General features: G+C 42.3%; 1 protein-coding gene across 2 annotated transcripts; it reads right to left on the reverse strand.

Moving 5' to 3' along the window:
- Positions 1–8,472: 8,472 nt before the first annotated feature.
- On the reverse strand, positions 8,473–18,016 carry LOC129826116 (endoplasmic reticulum mannosyl-oligosaccharide 1,2-alpha-mannosidase-like). Of its 2 annotated transcripts, none has more exons than XM_055886465.1 (14): positions 17,649–18,016; positions 16,775–16,918; positions 16,129–16,237; positions 15,916–16,031; positions 15,675–15,793; positions 15,370–15,482; positions 14,973–15,149; positions 14,724–14,872; positions 14,298–14,486; positions 13,941–14,131; positions 13,092–13,212; positions 12,774–12,968; positions 12,478–12,609; positions 8,473–12,224 (listed from the first exon to the last, which is right to left on the reverse strand). In XM_055886465.1, the coding sequence occupies exons 2-14, from the start codon at positions 16,877–16,879 to the stop codon at positions 12,018–12,020; spliced, it is 1,923 nt and encodes a 640-aa protein (XP_055742440.1). In that variant the 5' UTR covers positions 16,880–16,918; positions 17,649–18,016; the 3' UTR covers positions 8,473–12,017. The 2 variants fall into 2 exon arrangements, with proteins under 2 accessions (XP_055742440.1, XP_055742439.1); XM_055886464.1 differs by having other exon boundaries at positions 14,973–15,152.
- Between the last annotated feature and the right edge of the window lie 80 nt (positions 18,017–18,096).

Consider the following 18,096-nt stretch of genomic DNA (forward strand, 5'->3'; position numbering starts at 1 on the left):
GCAATTTGCATAAAAAGTATTTTTCTTCCTCTACCTGACTTAAAAAAAAAAAAAAGATATACAAAAAATCGTATAATAAAAGACATTGCGTCTTTGATCTTTGCGTTCTGAAGATCAATTGACTGGAGGTAATAACTCCTCCTTGTAAAATATACCAAGTAGTCAATATAGAAACGTTGGTCTCCTAAACCGTCTGCTGTAGTTTACCGATATGGACTCGGCAACCATGCAAGCACAATCAAACTCAATTGATAATACTGATACAGAAAAACAGAAAGTGACAGTGAGCGAGTGACATGCCTCTCCAAATTGATACTTAATGTTATTAGTAGAGGTTTCACACTCAACAGCAATCTCTAATGAATTACGTTTTTTATTTATTGACAGAGATTTTAACATTGTCTTCAGAGACTACACTTTTTCCCCACCAACATTCACATCTTATTGATATCTATTGACAGTATCTGGACAAATTAGTCAAGTATTGAAAAGTAATTTATTCCTGCATGAGGCGGATGCTGTAGCTGCAATAATGGGATACCTTAGTGGGGCAATATTTAGTAGTGTCTCCCTTGTGAAAGGGCCTTTTAGGACTTCACAGCTGAGTCGATTGAAAGAACTACAACTCCCACTATGCATAGGGCCCAATATGTTGCGTGGGTTCAGAGGTCAATAAACAAACCTATGTTATATGATTCAAATAATGAACATTTCATAAAAACAATGATTTGCTGAGGCTTTCACCAACAGGCCTTTCAAGATGGCAACTCTGTTTTATTAGCATTATTGTTTTGCTCTCCCTTTACTCCAAGACGCAAGGGGCGTTTTCAGGTACAGGCGTTTTCAGGTACAGGCATTTTCAGGTACAGGCGTTTTCAGGTACAGGCATTTTCAGGTACAGGCGTTTTCAGGTACAGGCGTTTTCAGGTACAGGCGTTTTCAGGTACAGGCGTTTTCAGGTACAGGCGTTTTCAGGTACAGGCATTTTCAGGTACAGGCGTTTTCAGGTACAGGCGTTTTCAGGTACAGGCGTTTTCAGGTAAGACATTAGATTTGTTCCTCTGAATATCTCATACTTATTAGGTCAAGAATCATGAGCACAGCACTGACCCAAAACCCCAATTTAAAGATAAATACTTTCCCCAAATACTGGACCACTTCAACAGCATGGGCAATGGCACCTATGAGCAGCGGTACCTACTCACAGGTGAGCAATGAGCATCCATCAATTGACATTTCGTACACTTTGTACTGGCCTATCTTATTCTGTCCATCCTGCATGCCCACTTTTGACTATTGTCATGCTCTATGTCCTAGATGAGTACTGGAAGAGAAGCTATGGACACATCTTCCTCTACACTGGCAACGAGGGAGACTTCTGGGACCATTCTGCACTAAGACATTTTTATTCAGACATTTGGAACAACCAAAATAAATAATCACAACATTTAAAACTATGTAAATATAAAAATATATACAAAAATAAGACTCATCAATATAAAAAAAAGTAACAAAGACAAATGGAAACAAATTTGTGTTGATTTGGCACTCGAGCATCAATACATTACCCATCCCCAAACAATGTCAACCAAGAGTTAAGACTAAACCATTTCACCTTGGTGGTGTGCAGACTGGTTTTATATTATTCATAACAATTTCGCACAAACCAGAAAAAAATGCAACAATATGTCTGTGACACTTACGTTGAAGTCATTAAAACTCGGTTTTCAACCACAAATTTCTTGTTAACAAACTATAGTTTTGGCAAGTCGGTTAGAACACCTACTTTGTGCACGACACAAGTAATTTTTCCAACAATTGTTTACAGACAGATTATTTCACTTATAATTCACTGTATCACAATTACAGTGGGTCAGAAGTTTACAAACACTAAGTTGACTGTGCCTTTAAACAGCTTGTAAAATTCCAGAAAATGAAATCATGGCTTTAGAAGCTTCTGGCTAATTGACATAATTTGAGTCAATTGGAGGTGTCCCTTCAAACTCAGTGCCTCTTGGGAAAATCAAAAGAAATCAGCCCCCCAAAATTGTAGACCTCCACAAGTCTGGTTCATCCTCGGGAGCAATTTCCAAATGAAGGTACCACGTTCATCTGTACAAACAATAGTATGCATGTATAAACACAATGGGACCACGCAGCCGTCATACCGCTCAAGAAGAAGACGCATTCTGTCTCCTAGAGATGAATGTACTTGGGTGTGAAAAGTGTAAATCAATCCCAAAACAACAGCAATGGACCTTGTGAAGATGCTGGAGGAAACAGGTACAAAAGTATCTATAGCCACAGTAAAACGAGTCCTATATCGACATAAGCTGAAAGGCCGCTCAGCAAGGAAGAAGCCTCTGGTCTGATGAAACAACAATAGAACTGTTTGGCCATAATGACCAACGTTATGTTTGGAGGAAAAAGGGGGAGGCTTGCAAGCCGAAGAACACCATCCCAACTGTGAAGCACGGAGGTAGCAGCATCATGTTCTGGGGGTGCTTTGCTGCAGGAGGGACTGGTGCACTTCACAAAATAGATGGCATCATGAGGGAGGAAAATTATGTGGATATATTGAAGCAACATCTCAAGACATCAGTCAGGAAGTTAAAGCTTGGTGGCAAATGGGTCTTCCAAATGGACAATGACCCCAAGCATACTTCCAAAGTTGTGGCAAAATGGCTTATGGACAACAAAGTCAAGGTATTGGAGTGGAATTCCCAAAGCCCTGACCTCAATCCTATAGAACATTTGTGGGCAGAACTGAAAAAGCGTGTGCGAGCAAGGCCTATAAACCTGACTCAGTTACACCAGCTCTGTCGGGAGGAATGGGCCAAAATTCACCCAATATATTGTGGGAAGCTTGTGGAAGGCTACCCGAGATGTTTGACCCAAGTTAAACAATTTAAAGGCAATGCTACCAAAAACTAATTGAGTGTATGTAAACTTCTGACCCACTGAAAGAAATAAAAGCTGAAATAAATAATTCTCTCTACTATTATTCTGACATTTCACCCTTCTTAAAATAAAGTGGTGACCCTAACTGACCTAAGACAGGGAATTCTTTACTATGATTAAATGTCAGGAATTGTGAAAACCTGAGTTTAAATGTATTTGGCTAAGGTGTATGTAAACTTCCGACTTCAACTGTATTCACAGTATTATGAATGAATTGTGGTTTATTTGGTAGCATTTCGTAGTGTGACCGATTTGACTAATTGCATTAGTACTGGACAAAGTTAGAGGTGTGCTATTTGATAGATCCCCCCGCTCCCCCTACCTTGGGCTTCCAGTGGGGAGATCTGAGGTCAACCTACCCCAGTCCCCATCTCGTACTTCTGAGTCCATATTATGGTCCATAGACCAAGTCCATATTATGGCAAGAACAGCTCAAATAAGCAAAGAGAAACGACAGTTCATCATTACAATAAGACATGAAGGTCAGTCAATCCGGAAAATTTCAAGAACTTTGAAAGTTTCTTCAAGTGCAGTCGCAAAAACCATCAAGCGCTATTATGAAACTGGCTCTCATGAGGACCGCCACAGGAAAGGAAGACCCAGAGTTACCTCTGCTGCAGAGGATAAGTTCATTAGAGTTAACTGCACCTCAGATTGCAGCCCAAATAAATGCTTCACAGAGTTCACAAGTAACAGACACATCTCAACATCAACTGTTCAGAGGAGACTGCGGGAATCAGGCATTCATGGTCGAAATGCTGCAAAGAAACCACTACTAAAGAACACCAATAAGAAAAATAGACTTGCTTGGGCCAAGAAACATGAGCAATGGACAATAGACCGGTGGAAATCTGTCCTTTGGTCTGATGAGTCCAAATGTGAGATTTTTGGTTCCAACCGCCGTGTCTTTGTGAGACGCAGAATAGGTGAACGGATGATCTCCGCATGTGTGGTTCCCTCTGTGAAGCATGGAGGAGGAGGTGTGATGGTGCTTTGCTGGTGACACTGTCTGTGATTTATTTAGAATTCAAGGCACAGTTACGCAGCATGGCTACCACAGCATTCTGCAGCAATACGCCATCCCATCTGGTTTGCCCTTAGTGTGACTATAATTTGTTTTTCATCAGGATATTGACCCAACGCACCTCCAGGCTGTGTAAGGACTATTTGACTAAGAAGGCGGGTGATGGAGTGCTGCATCAGATGTCCTAGGGCCTCATTTATAAAACTGACTACAATCCATTTTGATCTTAAGTATGACTTACGCAGAAAACTACGTATAGGTAGTTATTTATAAAACATTACTTTGACGTGGAAACGATCTTATCTCTATGCCAAGTCTCGACCTGACGTGAGTGATTTTCCTGCTGGTTATGTATGGCTATTCTTTTTTTCCCTTGCAGTTTAAGGTCAGACCATTTATTTTTCACATCAGCTACAGTTCTGTCGTGCTGCCCCACCTCGTTCACTGCAGCGGCGACACACTCCCAAGCTACCTGTTTTGGCTTTCTTTGTCAACCCACTATTTAATTCACTGAATAATACATGTTGCCTGTCTTCAATCTCCTCTACCATCACCGTGGTCTCGTCTTCCAAAAAGTTTGCTTTTCTCTTTTGGTCCATGGCCATTCCTGACTAAATCCTCATTTGTGCTAGCATTCTATAAGGGGAAATCGCTGACTGTAAGGCACGTTCAGGTGCCGTCAATTTTAAGTTAATTTGAGATTTATATGATTACAGGTGCGTAAGTTACAAATGGGCTTCTTATAACCTGTGTAAGCAAGGTTTTTTATGCCCAGTATCTTTTATAAATCGAACGTAAGCACACTGTCGGAAATTATCTCACAACTAAGTTCTAGTATTTTTTTGATAAATGAGGCCCCTGGCCTCCACAATCACCCAATCACCAAACCTCAACCCAATTGAGTGGTTTGGGAGGAGTTCGACCGCAGAGTGAAGGAAAAGGAGCCAACAAGCATTCAGCATATGTGGGAACTCCTTCAAGACTGTTGGAAAAGCATTCCAGGTGAAGCTGGTTGAGAGAATGCCAAGACTGCGCAAAGCTGTTATCAAGGCAAAAGGTGGCTACTTTGAAGACTCTCAAATATTAAATATATTTTGATTTGTTTAACACTTTTTACGATTCCATATGTTATTTCAGAGTTGTGATATGTTCACTATTATCCTCTCTCTAAGCATCCTCTGTAACTTCTAGGAAGATTTTAACCCACAAAATCCCAACTATTCTCCAAGTTTTCACCATTTTAAAGCTTTGGTTATTTTGTTGCTTTGACAACGTAATTTCTGATGATCATTATTTATTTGATGAGATTAGTAATCAATTTAAGGTCCAAAAACGCTGTCCCTTGTTTTAAAGGGGCAGTGCAGTCAAAAATGGGATGTTAGTTCTTCAAAAATATACACTGCTCAAAAAAATAAAGGGAACACTAAAATCCTAGATCTGAATGAATGAAATATTCTTATTAAATACTATTTTCTTTACATAGGTGAATGTGCTGACAACAAAATCACACAAAAATTATCAATGGAAATCAAATTTATCAACCCATGGAGGTCTGGATTTGGAGTCACACTCAAAATTAAAGTGGAAAACCACACTACAGGCTGATCCAACTTTGATGTAATGTCCTTAAAACAAGTCAAAATGAGGCTCAGTAGTGTGTGTGGCCTCCACGTGCCTGTATGACCTCCCTACAACGCCTGGGCATGCTCCTGATGAGGTGGCGGATGGTCTCCTGAGGCATCTCCTTCCAGACCTGGACTAAAGCATCCGCCAACTCCTGGACAGTCTGTGGTGCAACGTGGCGTTGGTGGATGGAGCGAGACATGATGTCCCAGATATACTCAATTGGATTCAGGTCTGGGGAACGGGCGGGCCAGTCCATAGCATCAATGCCTTCCTCTTGCAGGAACTGCTGACACACTCCAGCCACATGAGGTCTAGCATTGTCTTGCATTAGGAAAAACCCAGGGCCAACCGCACCAGCATATGGTCTCACAAGGGGTCTGAGGATCTCATCTCGGTACCTAATGGCAGTCAGGCTACCTCTGGCGAGCACATGGAGGGCTGTGCGGCCCCCCAAAGAAATGCCACCCCACACCATGACTGACCCACCACCAAACCGGTCATGCTGGAGGATGTTGCAGGCAGCAGAACGTTCTCCACGGCGTCTCCAGACTCTGTCACGTCTGTCACGTGCTCAGTGTGAACCTGCTTTCATCTGTGAAGAGCACAGGGCGCCAGTGGCGAATTTGCCAATCTTGGTGTTCTCTGGCAAATGCCAAACGTCCTGCACGGTGTTGGGCTGTAAGCACAACCCCCACCTGTGGACGTCGGGCCCTCATACCACCCTCATGGAGTCTGTTTCTGACCGTTTGAGCAGACACATGCACATTTGTGGCCTGCTGGTGGTCATTTTGCAGGGCTCTGGCAGTGCTCCTCCTGCTCAAATGTGGGGGTAGCGGTCCTGCTGCTGGGTTGTTGCCCTCCTCCACGTCTCCTGATGTACAGGCCTGTCTCCTGGTAGCACCTCCATGCTCTGGACACTACGCTGACAGACACAGCAAACCTTCTTGCCACAGCTCGCATTGATGCGCCATCCTGGATGAGCTGCACTACCTGAGCCACTTGTGTGGGTTGTAGACTCCGTCTCATGCTACCACTAGAGTGAAAGCACCGCCAGCATTCAAAAGTGACCAAAACATCAGCCAGGAAGCATAGGAAGGCGAATTTGCCAATCTTAGTGTTCTCTGGCAAATGACAAATGTCCTGCACGGTGTTGGGCTGTAAGCACAATCCCCACCTGTGGACGTTGGGCCCTCATACCACCCTCATGGAGTCTGTTTCTGACCGTTTGAGCAGACACATGCACATTTGTGGCCTGCTGGAGGTCATTTTGCAGGGCTATGGCAGTGCTCCTCCTGCTCAAATGTGGAGGTAGCGGTCCTGCTGCTGTTTTTTTGCCCTCCTACGGCCTCCTCCACGTCTCCTGATGTACTGGCCTGTCTCCTGGTAGCGCCTCCATGCTCTGGACACTACGCTGACAGACACAGCAAACCTTCTTGCCACAGCTCGCATTGATGTGCCATCCTGGATGAGCTGCACTACCTGAGCCACTTGTGTGGGTTGTAGACTCCGTCTCATGGTACCACTAGAGTGAAAGCACCGCCAGCATTCAAAAGTGACCAAAACATCAGCCAGGAAGCATAGGAACTGAGAAGTGGTCTGTGGTCACCACCTGCAGAACCACTCCTTTATTGTGGGTGTCTTGCTAATTGCCTATAATTTCCACCTTTTGTCTAAACAGCATGTGAAATGTATTGTCAATCGGTGTTGCTTCCTAAGTGGACAGTTTGATTTCACAGAAGTGTGATTGACTTGGAGTTACATTGTGTTGTTTAAGTGTTCCCTTTTTTTTTGAGCAGTGTATATATTTCCACACTATGAGGTTGAATTAACACTCTGAAATTGTGAAAATGATAACACCATTTTTGAAGAAAAAACCCCAGCCTGGAATTTCAGCCTGTTCAGGTGGGATGGATTTTTTGGCCCACAGCATGACATCACAATCTGATTATTCTGACCAATGACCACTTATCTTTTATTTGCATATGTAACCTCCTTCTTTAAATAGGTAAGTAGGCTATAGAGCTTAGACAATCCTATCCGCTAATCAGAGCTGTGTATGTAAATCTATTTAACTTTGTATCAGCACGCCCACACGATCAGACTGAGCATTTTAAGTCATCAACCCTGTTACTTTATTTGGCACTTAATAGGCACTTACTATAGTCTTTTTTCAATTCTTGAGATGACAACTGTTTGGTGGCATGACCCTGCTGCCTTGCTCATTTCAACGTCATCTGAAATTCCCATGCAGTACACATGGCTTGCTTCTAGAACACTTGGCTGTAATGTCACCCTAGTCTGCTTGATTTTTCCATAGTATGGTTTCTTCAGTGATGTTTTGTTCTTTGTTGCCTTGATCAGCCCTCTCCACAGCCAGCAACATTATTTTCTCCAATGGAGATCTGGACACATGGGCAAATGGAATGGTAAGATATGAATAAAATGTGTACGATTTTTGTTCTGTAGGTGAGAAAGTCCTTAAGCTCATCACTGATTGCAGAGGGGGCTCATCATTTGGATTTTAGGTGAGAGAACGTGTCATTCGAAATCACACTTGACTTTCTTCCATTCCACAATCAACTACTGTGAATTCAAACAGTTTACAATGATTTACTCTAGAATATTAATTTTGTATTTTATAAGCTACCACCACTGGCATGGTTTTAATTCAATGCTAATATTATCCCATGCGATCTTACTTCCCAGAGAGGCCAATGACGCTGATCCAGCATCTGTTATAAAGCCCTGTAAGATGGAGTCAGATACCATCGCCCAGTGGGTGAAAATGGAGGGGGGAGAGATACTGATGAAATTACCTCGACATGGATTGTAATGATCAAGTGACAGAATTGTGACACATGTTCTATAAAGTGTTTTAATGTTGACATTTATACAAAATTAAAGCTGGTCCATGGTTTAATAAAACTAAGTGACATGATTCATAACACATTTTGAAAGGTCATGACTTAAAGAACGTTCACAGACCCAGAAACACTGGTCCCATTAGCTCCCAGCCCTTGGTTTAGCATGTTCATGCCCAAGTTGAAAGAGATTTAAATCAAGACATGGGTGTACTACTTTCCATCTGAGTCACTGGTGTTGCAGTCTCATCACACGGGCTGTTCCAAAATACAGTGTTGCAAATGTCATAGGCGCATAGTTGAATTGAATTGGAGAGATTCTGACCAATGTGTAACATTGACTGCAAATGTTTACAATATGCAAGAAAAATACAATAACTTATATTTCTTATTTTGCCTTGAGGTCCCAGGTGGGTATATGGCATTAGCAGTTTGAAATAAAATGCTCCTCCACAGCTTGAGGGAATCAGAACAGCAGCAGACGTGATTAACCAAGACAGTATTAACACGCTGTTGACCTTGGTTAGCTAACAGCTGACTTCAGATGCTGTATCAAAAACTCCAATAGTCCTTAGTTTACATTGTTATAAAACATGGCTTAGGGAAATGGCTTATTTTGTCAATCCTCACAGAATGATGTGTAGATTCATTCCAGATATTGTAATAACCAGGATATCTTTGGTTTATAAAAGTTTAGAATCCATTTTGAGAAACATAACAGTTCTAAAAAAGGAATTTGAAATCCAACCAGCAGTATATCAACTGATCAGAAATGTGAAAGAGGGATAGCAAGCAGAGCCCTTATTCGTGATATGTACTATAAGTGCATGCAGTTTGAAAGTTACAGAAGTACATCCAGCAAATGGTTGAAAGACTGTTGGAAAATGACATTCCTTATTCCACTCCATGAATATGTAAAACAAAAATCTACCCACATTTCCATAACAAAACAGCAATTTATGAATGATGTCAAAATAGTTTCATAAGGTTAACCAGAGCAACGTTGAAGGCACTAGTGAAACAACAGTGAAGGAGGAGAGCGCTGAACATTCAAATTGGGAAGAAAACTACAATCTCACACTATACACCTAGGATGTTGAATTGCGTCTCAAACGTTTAAATAAAATACCACTACAAACAGAATCACGAGAGTGGAAAATGTACATATTACATTCCCAATAGATATTTACAGGAATGATGGTGAAGTATGGGAGTTACAGCCTATCCAGATATACAGTGCCTTCAGAAAGTAGTCACACTCCGACTGTCCCCACATTTTGTTGGTTTACAGTTTAAAATGTCGAGTCAAGTATTCAACCCCTTTGTTATGGCAAGCCTGAATAAGTTCAGGGGTAAACATTTGCTTAACAAGTCACATAAGTTGCATGGACTCACTTTGTGTGCAATAATTGTTTAACGTGATTACCTCATCTCTGTACCCCACACATGCAATTATCTGTAAGGTCCCTCAGTCAAACAGTGAATTTCAAACAGATTCAACCACAAAGACTAGAGGTTTTCCAATGCTGCGCAAAGAAGGGCACCTATTGATAGATGGGTAAAAAAAAAACAGACATTGAATATCTCTTTGAGTATGGTGAAGTGATTACACTATAAAAGGTATACAAAAACACCCAGTCAAAACAAAGATACACTTCATATTTTCAAGCATGGTGGTGGCTGTGTCATGTTATGGGTATGCTTGTCATTGGCAAGAACTAGGGAGTTCATGATCCAAAAAACAGAATAGAGCTAACACAGGCAAAATCCTAGTGGAAAACCTGGTTCAGTCTGCTTTCCAACAGACACTGGGAGACAAATTCACCTTTAAGCAGGACAATAACCTAAAACAAGGCCAAATAAATCAAATTTTATTGGTCACATACATGTGTTCAGCAGATGTTATTGCAAGTGTAGCTAAATACACACTGGAGTTGCTTAGCAAGATTTCATTGAATGTTCCAGTTTTGACTTAAAATCAGCTTGAAAGTCTATGGCAAGACTTGAAAATGGATGTCTAGCAAAGTTCAACAACCAACTTGAGAGCTTGAAGAATTTTGAAAATAATAATGTGCAAATATTGTACAATCCAGGTGTGCAAAGCTCTTAAAGACTTACCCAGAAAGCCTCACAGCTGTAGTTGCTGCCAAAGGTGATTCTAACATGTATTGACTCAGGGGTGTGAATACTTACGTATTACATTTCTTTATAAATTTGCTAAAAACATGGTTTTCACTTTGTCATGTTGAGGTATTTTGTGTAGATGGGTGAGAGGATACATTTATTTAATCAATTTTGAATTCAGACTGCAACAACAAATTGTGGAATAAGTCAAGTGGTATGAATACTCTCTGAAGGCACTGTAGTATACCACAATACACTACAAATTAATTCAAATGATACTAACAAAATTCATCTTAAATCTCACAAACATTTGTATAACTAAAACTACCTAAATGTCCACTCCAACTTACACTAGTTTGACCCCACAACAAAGAAAAGCATGACCAATAAGTAAAACATAACATTCATTAAATATAATAGCAGCTGAGTCAGTCAAATTCAAAACACAGGGAAATTAAACAATACGTGCTTGCAGTCGCCATACACAAAAAGGTTCACAGTATGCAATTCAAATCAGACTATTCTATGCCTGACATGACGGTATAAACCATTTCTTAAGAATGCGATCAAGAGACCGGAGAGTGAGAGGATCCAGGGACACAGAATGTTTTATCACAATACTTGGTCATTTACTGTAAACCCACATACATTTCTTATGAATACTACAGTACGTATTATAGAATTCCATAGTAAGCGGTAGTATACTATACACTGTAGTATCCCTCAACTATGTGTAGTACTTACTATAGAATGTTCTAGTAAATAATACTGTTTTTCTTTACTGCAGTGTTTATAATATAGTTAACTGTAAATACTACAGTATACACTATAGTGATTTATACCATAGTATACTATAGACTTTCTTCATGTGGGAAGTCCATGATAGGGGGTGTCACTTGTCACTCAGTGCTGTATTCTGTCAAACTAGCACTTCCTCTCAGGCTGCTGCTGCCTCCAATTTAGGCACAACTTGGAGTCCAGTCACGCTCATATCTTTCTCTAGTGTTGGTGTACAAAATGACCATGATGAGCCAAGGACATAGCTTGGCTGCCTCATGTTTTCCACTCTTCCTTCAGAGTAAACAACTGTCATTATCAGAGGATAGACAGGCCTCCTCAGCAGCAATGTGGCGAGAACAGACAAAGATAACAAAATATATATCAAAGCTACTATGCTTCAATCTCACCCCAACACTACTGCTGCTACCCCCCCCCCTCACTTTTTAAACAAACAATGAATTCTGGCTTTTAAAAATAGGCATTTCTCCCAGAGTTTTCAATTTAGGAGAGGGTAAACCAACCCAAATTTGAGTCACTGAGATATACAATAAGGAATAACAAGATATATTGGTGTTAGCCAAGCCCTGAGCTGTGATGTATTACTGTATGTGTGCTTCATGTTGACTTGCCCTGTGTATCTCTCACTGTGCAGTGGGCCAGATGGGCAGGGGGTGAGCCTCTGTGTTGAACACATACTTGTCCAGACTGAGCAGCTCCGGGTCATCTGAGAACAGCAGGTAGAAGTATTTGAGAGTCTCCCCCAGGAAGAAACTCTCCATCTTGTCCCGGGGGCTGGGGTACTCTGGGTCCCGGACGTTGTTGATGGACGTGTAGCCACCAGTAGAAACCTGGTGAGACACACATGTTATTATGTTATCACATGTTGTTATCACACGTTATTATAAGAAGGATGCGTAACGTCTGAGGAATACTAACTCAATTAACACATACGGATTCATCACTCACTTTAACAATGCATTTCTCAGTAGCCTGGTTCCAGATGACTCCTATTGTCATGCCAAACAGATCTGGGACCAGTCCGGTTCATTTACTTACAGTATTTACAGTAGTCTAGGCTGGTTAGTGACTGTGCTCGCTCACCTTGGTATACTTGTTAAAGTTCTGGAGGATCTCCCAGCCCCAGTCCCTGTACTTCCGGTCTTTAGTGAACCTGTACAGATAGAACAAGCTCTCCACCGTCTCAGGGCGCAGGAGGTTGTGTCTGTCTGCAAGCTGAAGCAATGACACACACACGAGAAACAATCATATCAATTGCATTAAAAAAAACATACACTTCACAACAGTGAAATAAATAGTCAGGAACCAAATGGCACTTCAGTTGGGTATTGATCACAACCATATCTCTGCTGTGAGTGTTGTTCAGAGCGCACCCCTACCTTCACGTCTACATCTCCGATGCTGCCCTCGTGCATGTTAAAGTGGACAATCTCAGGGCTCAGGCCAGTCTCCATCTGGGCATACATCTGGTAGCAGGTCTCCATCAGCTGCTTGGCCAGCTCCATGTGTTCGGCTGGCAGGCCGTGGTGGGCCCCTAGAGCCAGGGTCCCAGGGAGGAAACACACCAGGTGGTCCTGACATAGGGGGGGGGGGGGGGGGGGGCAGTGGAGAACGACCATGTCCATGTTACACAATCTAGAGAAAACAACAGCTTTTTCAACACACACTCATCTGGTGTGCATAGTCCATATCCTAACCATTTTGGGGCTGAACCTGCCATGGGAAAGCTCCCCTACGAAGGTCAGCCTGTTCGGAGAGGACTTCTTCAGCAGGTTCTTCTTCACTCCCTCCAGGGCCTGCAGGTAATCCTCCAGCAACCTGAGGAACACACAGCCACAGCTTTACAGCCAAGCACATCCGTTTATTTGTACTGCTCTGTATAACACAACACTGCTTCGACTGAAAGAAATATGGTCTATAACTACACAAATACTGAGAAGCATAGTCAGCTTAATGGTACTTGCGTAGTTCTGTTATTTTATACGTGTCCCATAGAATCCACAACACCAACTGATACAGCACTGAGCCAAGAAAAAACTAAGAACTACTTTAAAACCCAGAATAATAACTAAATCTGTCCTCAAGCTGTGCTGGGTCTGAGAGAGCTGTTCCAACTGAGGATACATGGTTTATAAAGCAGCTCTGAAGACCTAGTTGTGCATGAAGTTCAGCAAATATCACCAGACAGAGTCATGAATATTTCAGTCTTATGCACAGCCTGATACGAAATACAGCTGTTCCTCCACATCCACACAGCTTGTCCAGCACTGCAGGTAACAGAGAGACTTGGGCTGTTTAAGTAATCTCAGTTACATCAGGGGAGGGACAGCTCTGAGGAGATCAAGCTATGGGACTGTCAAAACATAACAGCAAGCTAGAGCAGGGACAACTCCGCTGCTTGCCCCCAGTACTTAGCAGGGAGCCTAGACAAGATCAGTAGGACCTGAGTGGCTAGACCTGACTCAGAGAATTAGCGTCAGCCTAAACCTCATATTCAGCCTTGAGAAAAGTAGACCGGAAAGTGTTTGGAAAAGAGTTTGACTCACGCCGTCTCCTTCTTGCCTCCCTGGATCCACTGTTTGAGGAGGTATTCGTAGTAGCTGTCTGCCCGTGCACCCAGCGTGAACATCCCCAAATGGGTGAACTGGCCGCTGTTGGTGTTGATGAACATGGGGACGAGGCCATCCTGCTTCCCCTCCAACTTGTGGACTTTCTGCATGACCTCGTCCACTGCAGCCTGTAGAAGGGGATGGAGAAAGTCAGTTAAATGTCGTCAGAGATGATTGGAGTGCTGTATAAATCAAACCTGACGTCAAATCGAGTCCTGCCATTGGAACATTGCTTTTGAGTGTTGGTATGAATATTACCAACAGATCCTGATACTGTGTTGTGGCTTGGTTTACCTGGTAGCGTGTGTCCTGAGTGAGGCGACTCAGCTCCCTAAATTCCAGCTGGATGCTGGTGACCTCCGCAACAGTGCTGTCCGACGTCCATCGAGGGGGATGGGCCGTACCCTTCCCAATGTTCACATCTGAGTAAGGGATCTTGGACGGGGTGTTGAAGGCAGGCATTAACCTCGTTCCTATATCTTTCTGCAAGGTCATCAAAAAAACAAAACAGAATCAATATTGGTTTTCTTAAATCAGACCCCCTTCTCCCAGATTTTTTTCTTCATTTCAGGAATTAATTTATATGACCAGCAGCAGCATTAGCAGCAGTCTATGAAAGGGTCTTTGAGAGGCAGAGGGACTGGAGGAGGAAGTGCCAGAGGCCCAGCAGCAGAAACTGTAAGTGCCAGCTCTCTATAGGTCTCCCTGTACGTGACTCACAGCCTTGTCCAGGAACAGAATGTCTCCAGTCAGATGGTAAGTGCTCAGCAAGCCGCCCAGGATACGGATGGTGCTCTCAAACAGGTTCACATCCACGTTTTTATTAAAGGACAGCTCTGTGGACACCCAGGTCTTAGCCTCCTCAAACTCTGTCCAAAAGAGGGCAAGCAACTTTAGTGGTCTAAGTCCATGAAAACTCTGATACAGAAGGTATATAGAAAAGCTGGATCATGAATGTACTGTAGGTACCTTTTTTGAGGTTGAGGATCCACATTGTGTCCAGTGCATCAATTAGGGTCAAGCCTAGGCCAAACCACTCTCCATAGGACTTAGACATGGGCCTCAGCTCATCTTTCCCCCAGGCAAACTCTTTGTAGCCCTTCCATGCATGTCTGAAAGCATCACGTACTGCCTCAAGCCTATCGACTTCTGAAACACACGCACGCCAAGATAATAGGCTACCATCCAAGTCCGTTCCAGAATTATGAATTCATTACTTCTATTTAACTCTCTTTCGGGCCATGCACACATCAAACTCGACGTGTGGTTAATAAACTCAGCTGTTGTTCATGGTCATGAAGGGGGCTATGGAGGGTTTGAGCAGAGAGAGAGAGAGAGACAGAAGAGGCAGAAACATGGCAAAGACCTGGCTCCTTGTGTGAATGGCCCTCTTGCTCAACCGCTGGGACATCCACCTTGTTCGCTGCTTCCTTGGCAGTTCCTCTTTCAGTGGCTTGGTCCATCATGGCCACACGCCAGCTAAACACACATAGGGATCAGTCAAGATGAGAACACCCGAAAACATGTTTATATTTGCTTGGAATCGAGTTGTATATTTTATTCAGATTACGCATCACAATCCACTTCTCTAACCCATGCAATAAAGGTGTATCAGTATGTTGTTATCAATCAGTCCATCAGTTCTCTCCACTGATTAGAGACTAGTCTTACTTTACAAGTGGCTTCTCTCCCTCCTCTTTCTCCACCTGGGTATCTGACACGTTCCCTTTCTTTTGCAGTCGGTTCTGCAGGCTGGGTGGCCCCCGCTTGCGGGCTGCCCTCTTCTGCTTCTGAAGGAAGAGACATGATAAAGGGAGGGAAGAGCTTTACTTACTGGATGTTTCAATCCACATATTTTGTCATAGTCAAAGGTTGGCTTTAGTAGTAAAGCAGAGGAGTGGAATGTACCAACCTCTGAAGGTGACTCTGGTACTAGCGGTCGGTTCAGTTTGTCCAACTCAGGTTGGACCTCATGGATGACAGGTTTCAGAGCATGGTCCCCTTCCTCCTTCGCAACAACAGTAAGGCCTGGGGAGGAAGCAGAGGGGAGAATGCTCAGTCTTTGGGGCCTCAGGAACAGTCACCACCATACATTATAACAATTCAATTTTTTTGCTGACCTTACCTCGGAAATGTTCTGTGACACTGGGATAAGTAGAAATCCCACAAACTAACATGAGAGCCACGGTGAAGAGGATTAGGTTGCGCTGCAATCTGGATAACCGTTTCCATTTCTGTGGATATATGGGTGCAATTTGGGTAAGAGAGAAAATGACAAAGCCGTAAGCACAGAGTGAATTAGACAAACACTCAGTTATAATTGACTGCGCTGGCTTGTCCGTCAGGAGAGACAAGTACACGATCAACAAGAAATACAGAAAAATCACTGAATGTCACAGTGTTACATGTCTGATCAACTGCGCCACTATAGTAACATGCTGCTACTATACAGAAGCACTGCAGTGTCGTATTCTTCTGAAAAACAACCACCATGGTGTCATACCTCTACTGACTAACAGTGACAGGTCTGAGCTACAGTCATTTCCTTTCTGAGTGGCTATCACATGATATTATGATTATGATCACAATTATGTCTTGAGACATTTTTTCATGTAAGTTAGTAAACCATTAAAATGGCATGCCACATTTGAGGTATAAAACATTCAGTGCGATATGTCTTACAGCATATAAATAAACTGTAAATAGTGCATAATAAGTCATCGGATCAGTGTGTGAGATAAGTTGGTTGACTTCCTTCAGCCATCCCTCACCCTCCAGCAGGACTGTCTTCTCCACTGTTTACTGTTATTATAGATGCCACTTCCTTGTCCAGTGAGGGTTAAAGACACAAAGTCCTCCCTTGATGGTGGGTGCATGTCTCCAGCCCACCCCACGGTGAAGTCATAGGCACAGTGCTAGAGGGGGAAAGTGGGCTGCCAATTAGAAATGACAGCAGATGCAATATATAGGCGACACATGACCTTCTCGGGTACAAACTCAACTGTAGAGAGATGTGCTTTATTAGATCAAAACAGATTAAGCTACTTTTAATATTGAGGACACATGCATACATACATATATGGATCCCTTTGTTTTAATAGAGAAATAAAACAAAGCAATCTAGTTTCGTTTACATTTTGCTGCTGTCACTTATTGCAGCATGTTTGCCACTTGTCCTCACTATTGAAAATATTTCTTAAATGTTTTCCTAAACAGCTACTCGAAATACATGACTTTAGTTGTATAAAACTGTTTGCCATCTGACGAGGAAGCCTGGAGGCTACTCACTCATGAGTCCTGGCGCAACAGCTGTTAATTACGATGTAAAACATCCGCGCCAACCTACATAATAATTTGCTGGCTGCCAATAAAACGTAGGCTAAAACTACAGACGTTTAATTTAGAAATACATTTCCTTTACATTTCAAACTACAATGTATCGTCTCTTGTGCTCTTCGGAGCTCCCAATTCCAATGTCCTGGATCTTGAGCGAGGCTTGACCGATTCACAGAGCGACTAGAGACCGAGGCATTACAAGGCCTACAGCCTAAAAACAAGCAGTTACACGAGTAAAGTCAATTTACTATAAACGATGAGCATGTCTTACAGGATAAACGCAAGTGTTTGTTTAAAATGATTGCATACCTCGAAGAGAATGATCCTCTACTCAACAGCAGCAGAAATGTCTATGCTCAGTGTCAGGAAAAAGTCATCTAAGCGAACAGAGCAGAGGTAACTATGTCTGAGGACGATACATTGTAGCTATCGCCTTTCTCTCATGTCAACCCTTCGCCCGACATCATAGCTTCATTGGTAGTTAATTTTCATTAATCTAATGTAGTCAAATCACATCGCTTTTTAATTGCTTTAAGTTTGAATTAAAATGGCTTATATTTTCCACTTGTTTGGATACTTTTTGGGGAGGGGCAATACCAATGAATTATGAATAAATTATTACAATACTTTAATTTATTCATATATTTCAGTTGAAACCCCAAAAATGTACTGGTATCTCATGTGCATATTACAAAACACGAGAGAATATGAATGAGATACATATATATATATATCATTGAATGGATATTTAAAACAC

Source organism: Salvelinus fontinalis, chromosome 28, assembly GCF_029448725.1.
Source record: "Salvelinus fontinalis isolate EN_2023a chromosome 28, ASM2944872v1, whole genome shotgun sequence".
Lineage (NCBI taxonomy): Eukaryota > Metazoa > Chordata > Actinopteri > Salmoniformes > Salmonidae > Salvelinus > Salvelinus fontinalis.

Bases quoted from the DNA above. Each gene is read 5' to 3' on its own strand.
- LOC129826116 (XM_055886464.1), bottom strand. From the start codon at position 16,879: ATGCACCCACCATCAAGGGAGGACTTTGTGTCTTTAACCCTCACTGGA. The intron at 14,487-14,723 runs GTGAGTCACGTA...ATGACCTTGCAG, and splicing joins TTCTGTTCCTGGACAAGGCT to AAAGATATAGGAACGAGGTT. The intron at 12,969-13,091 runs GTTAGGATATGG...CCCCTATGTCAG, and splicing joins GCAGGTTCAGCCCCAAAATG to GACCACCTGGTGTGTTTCCT.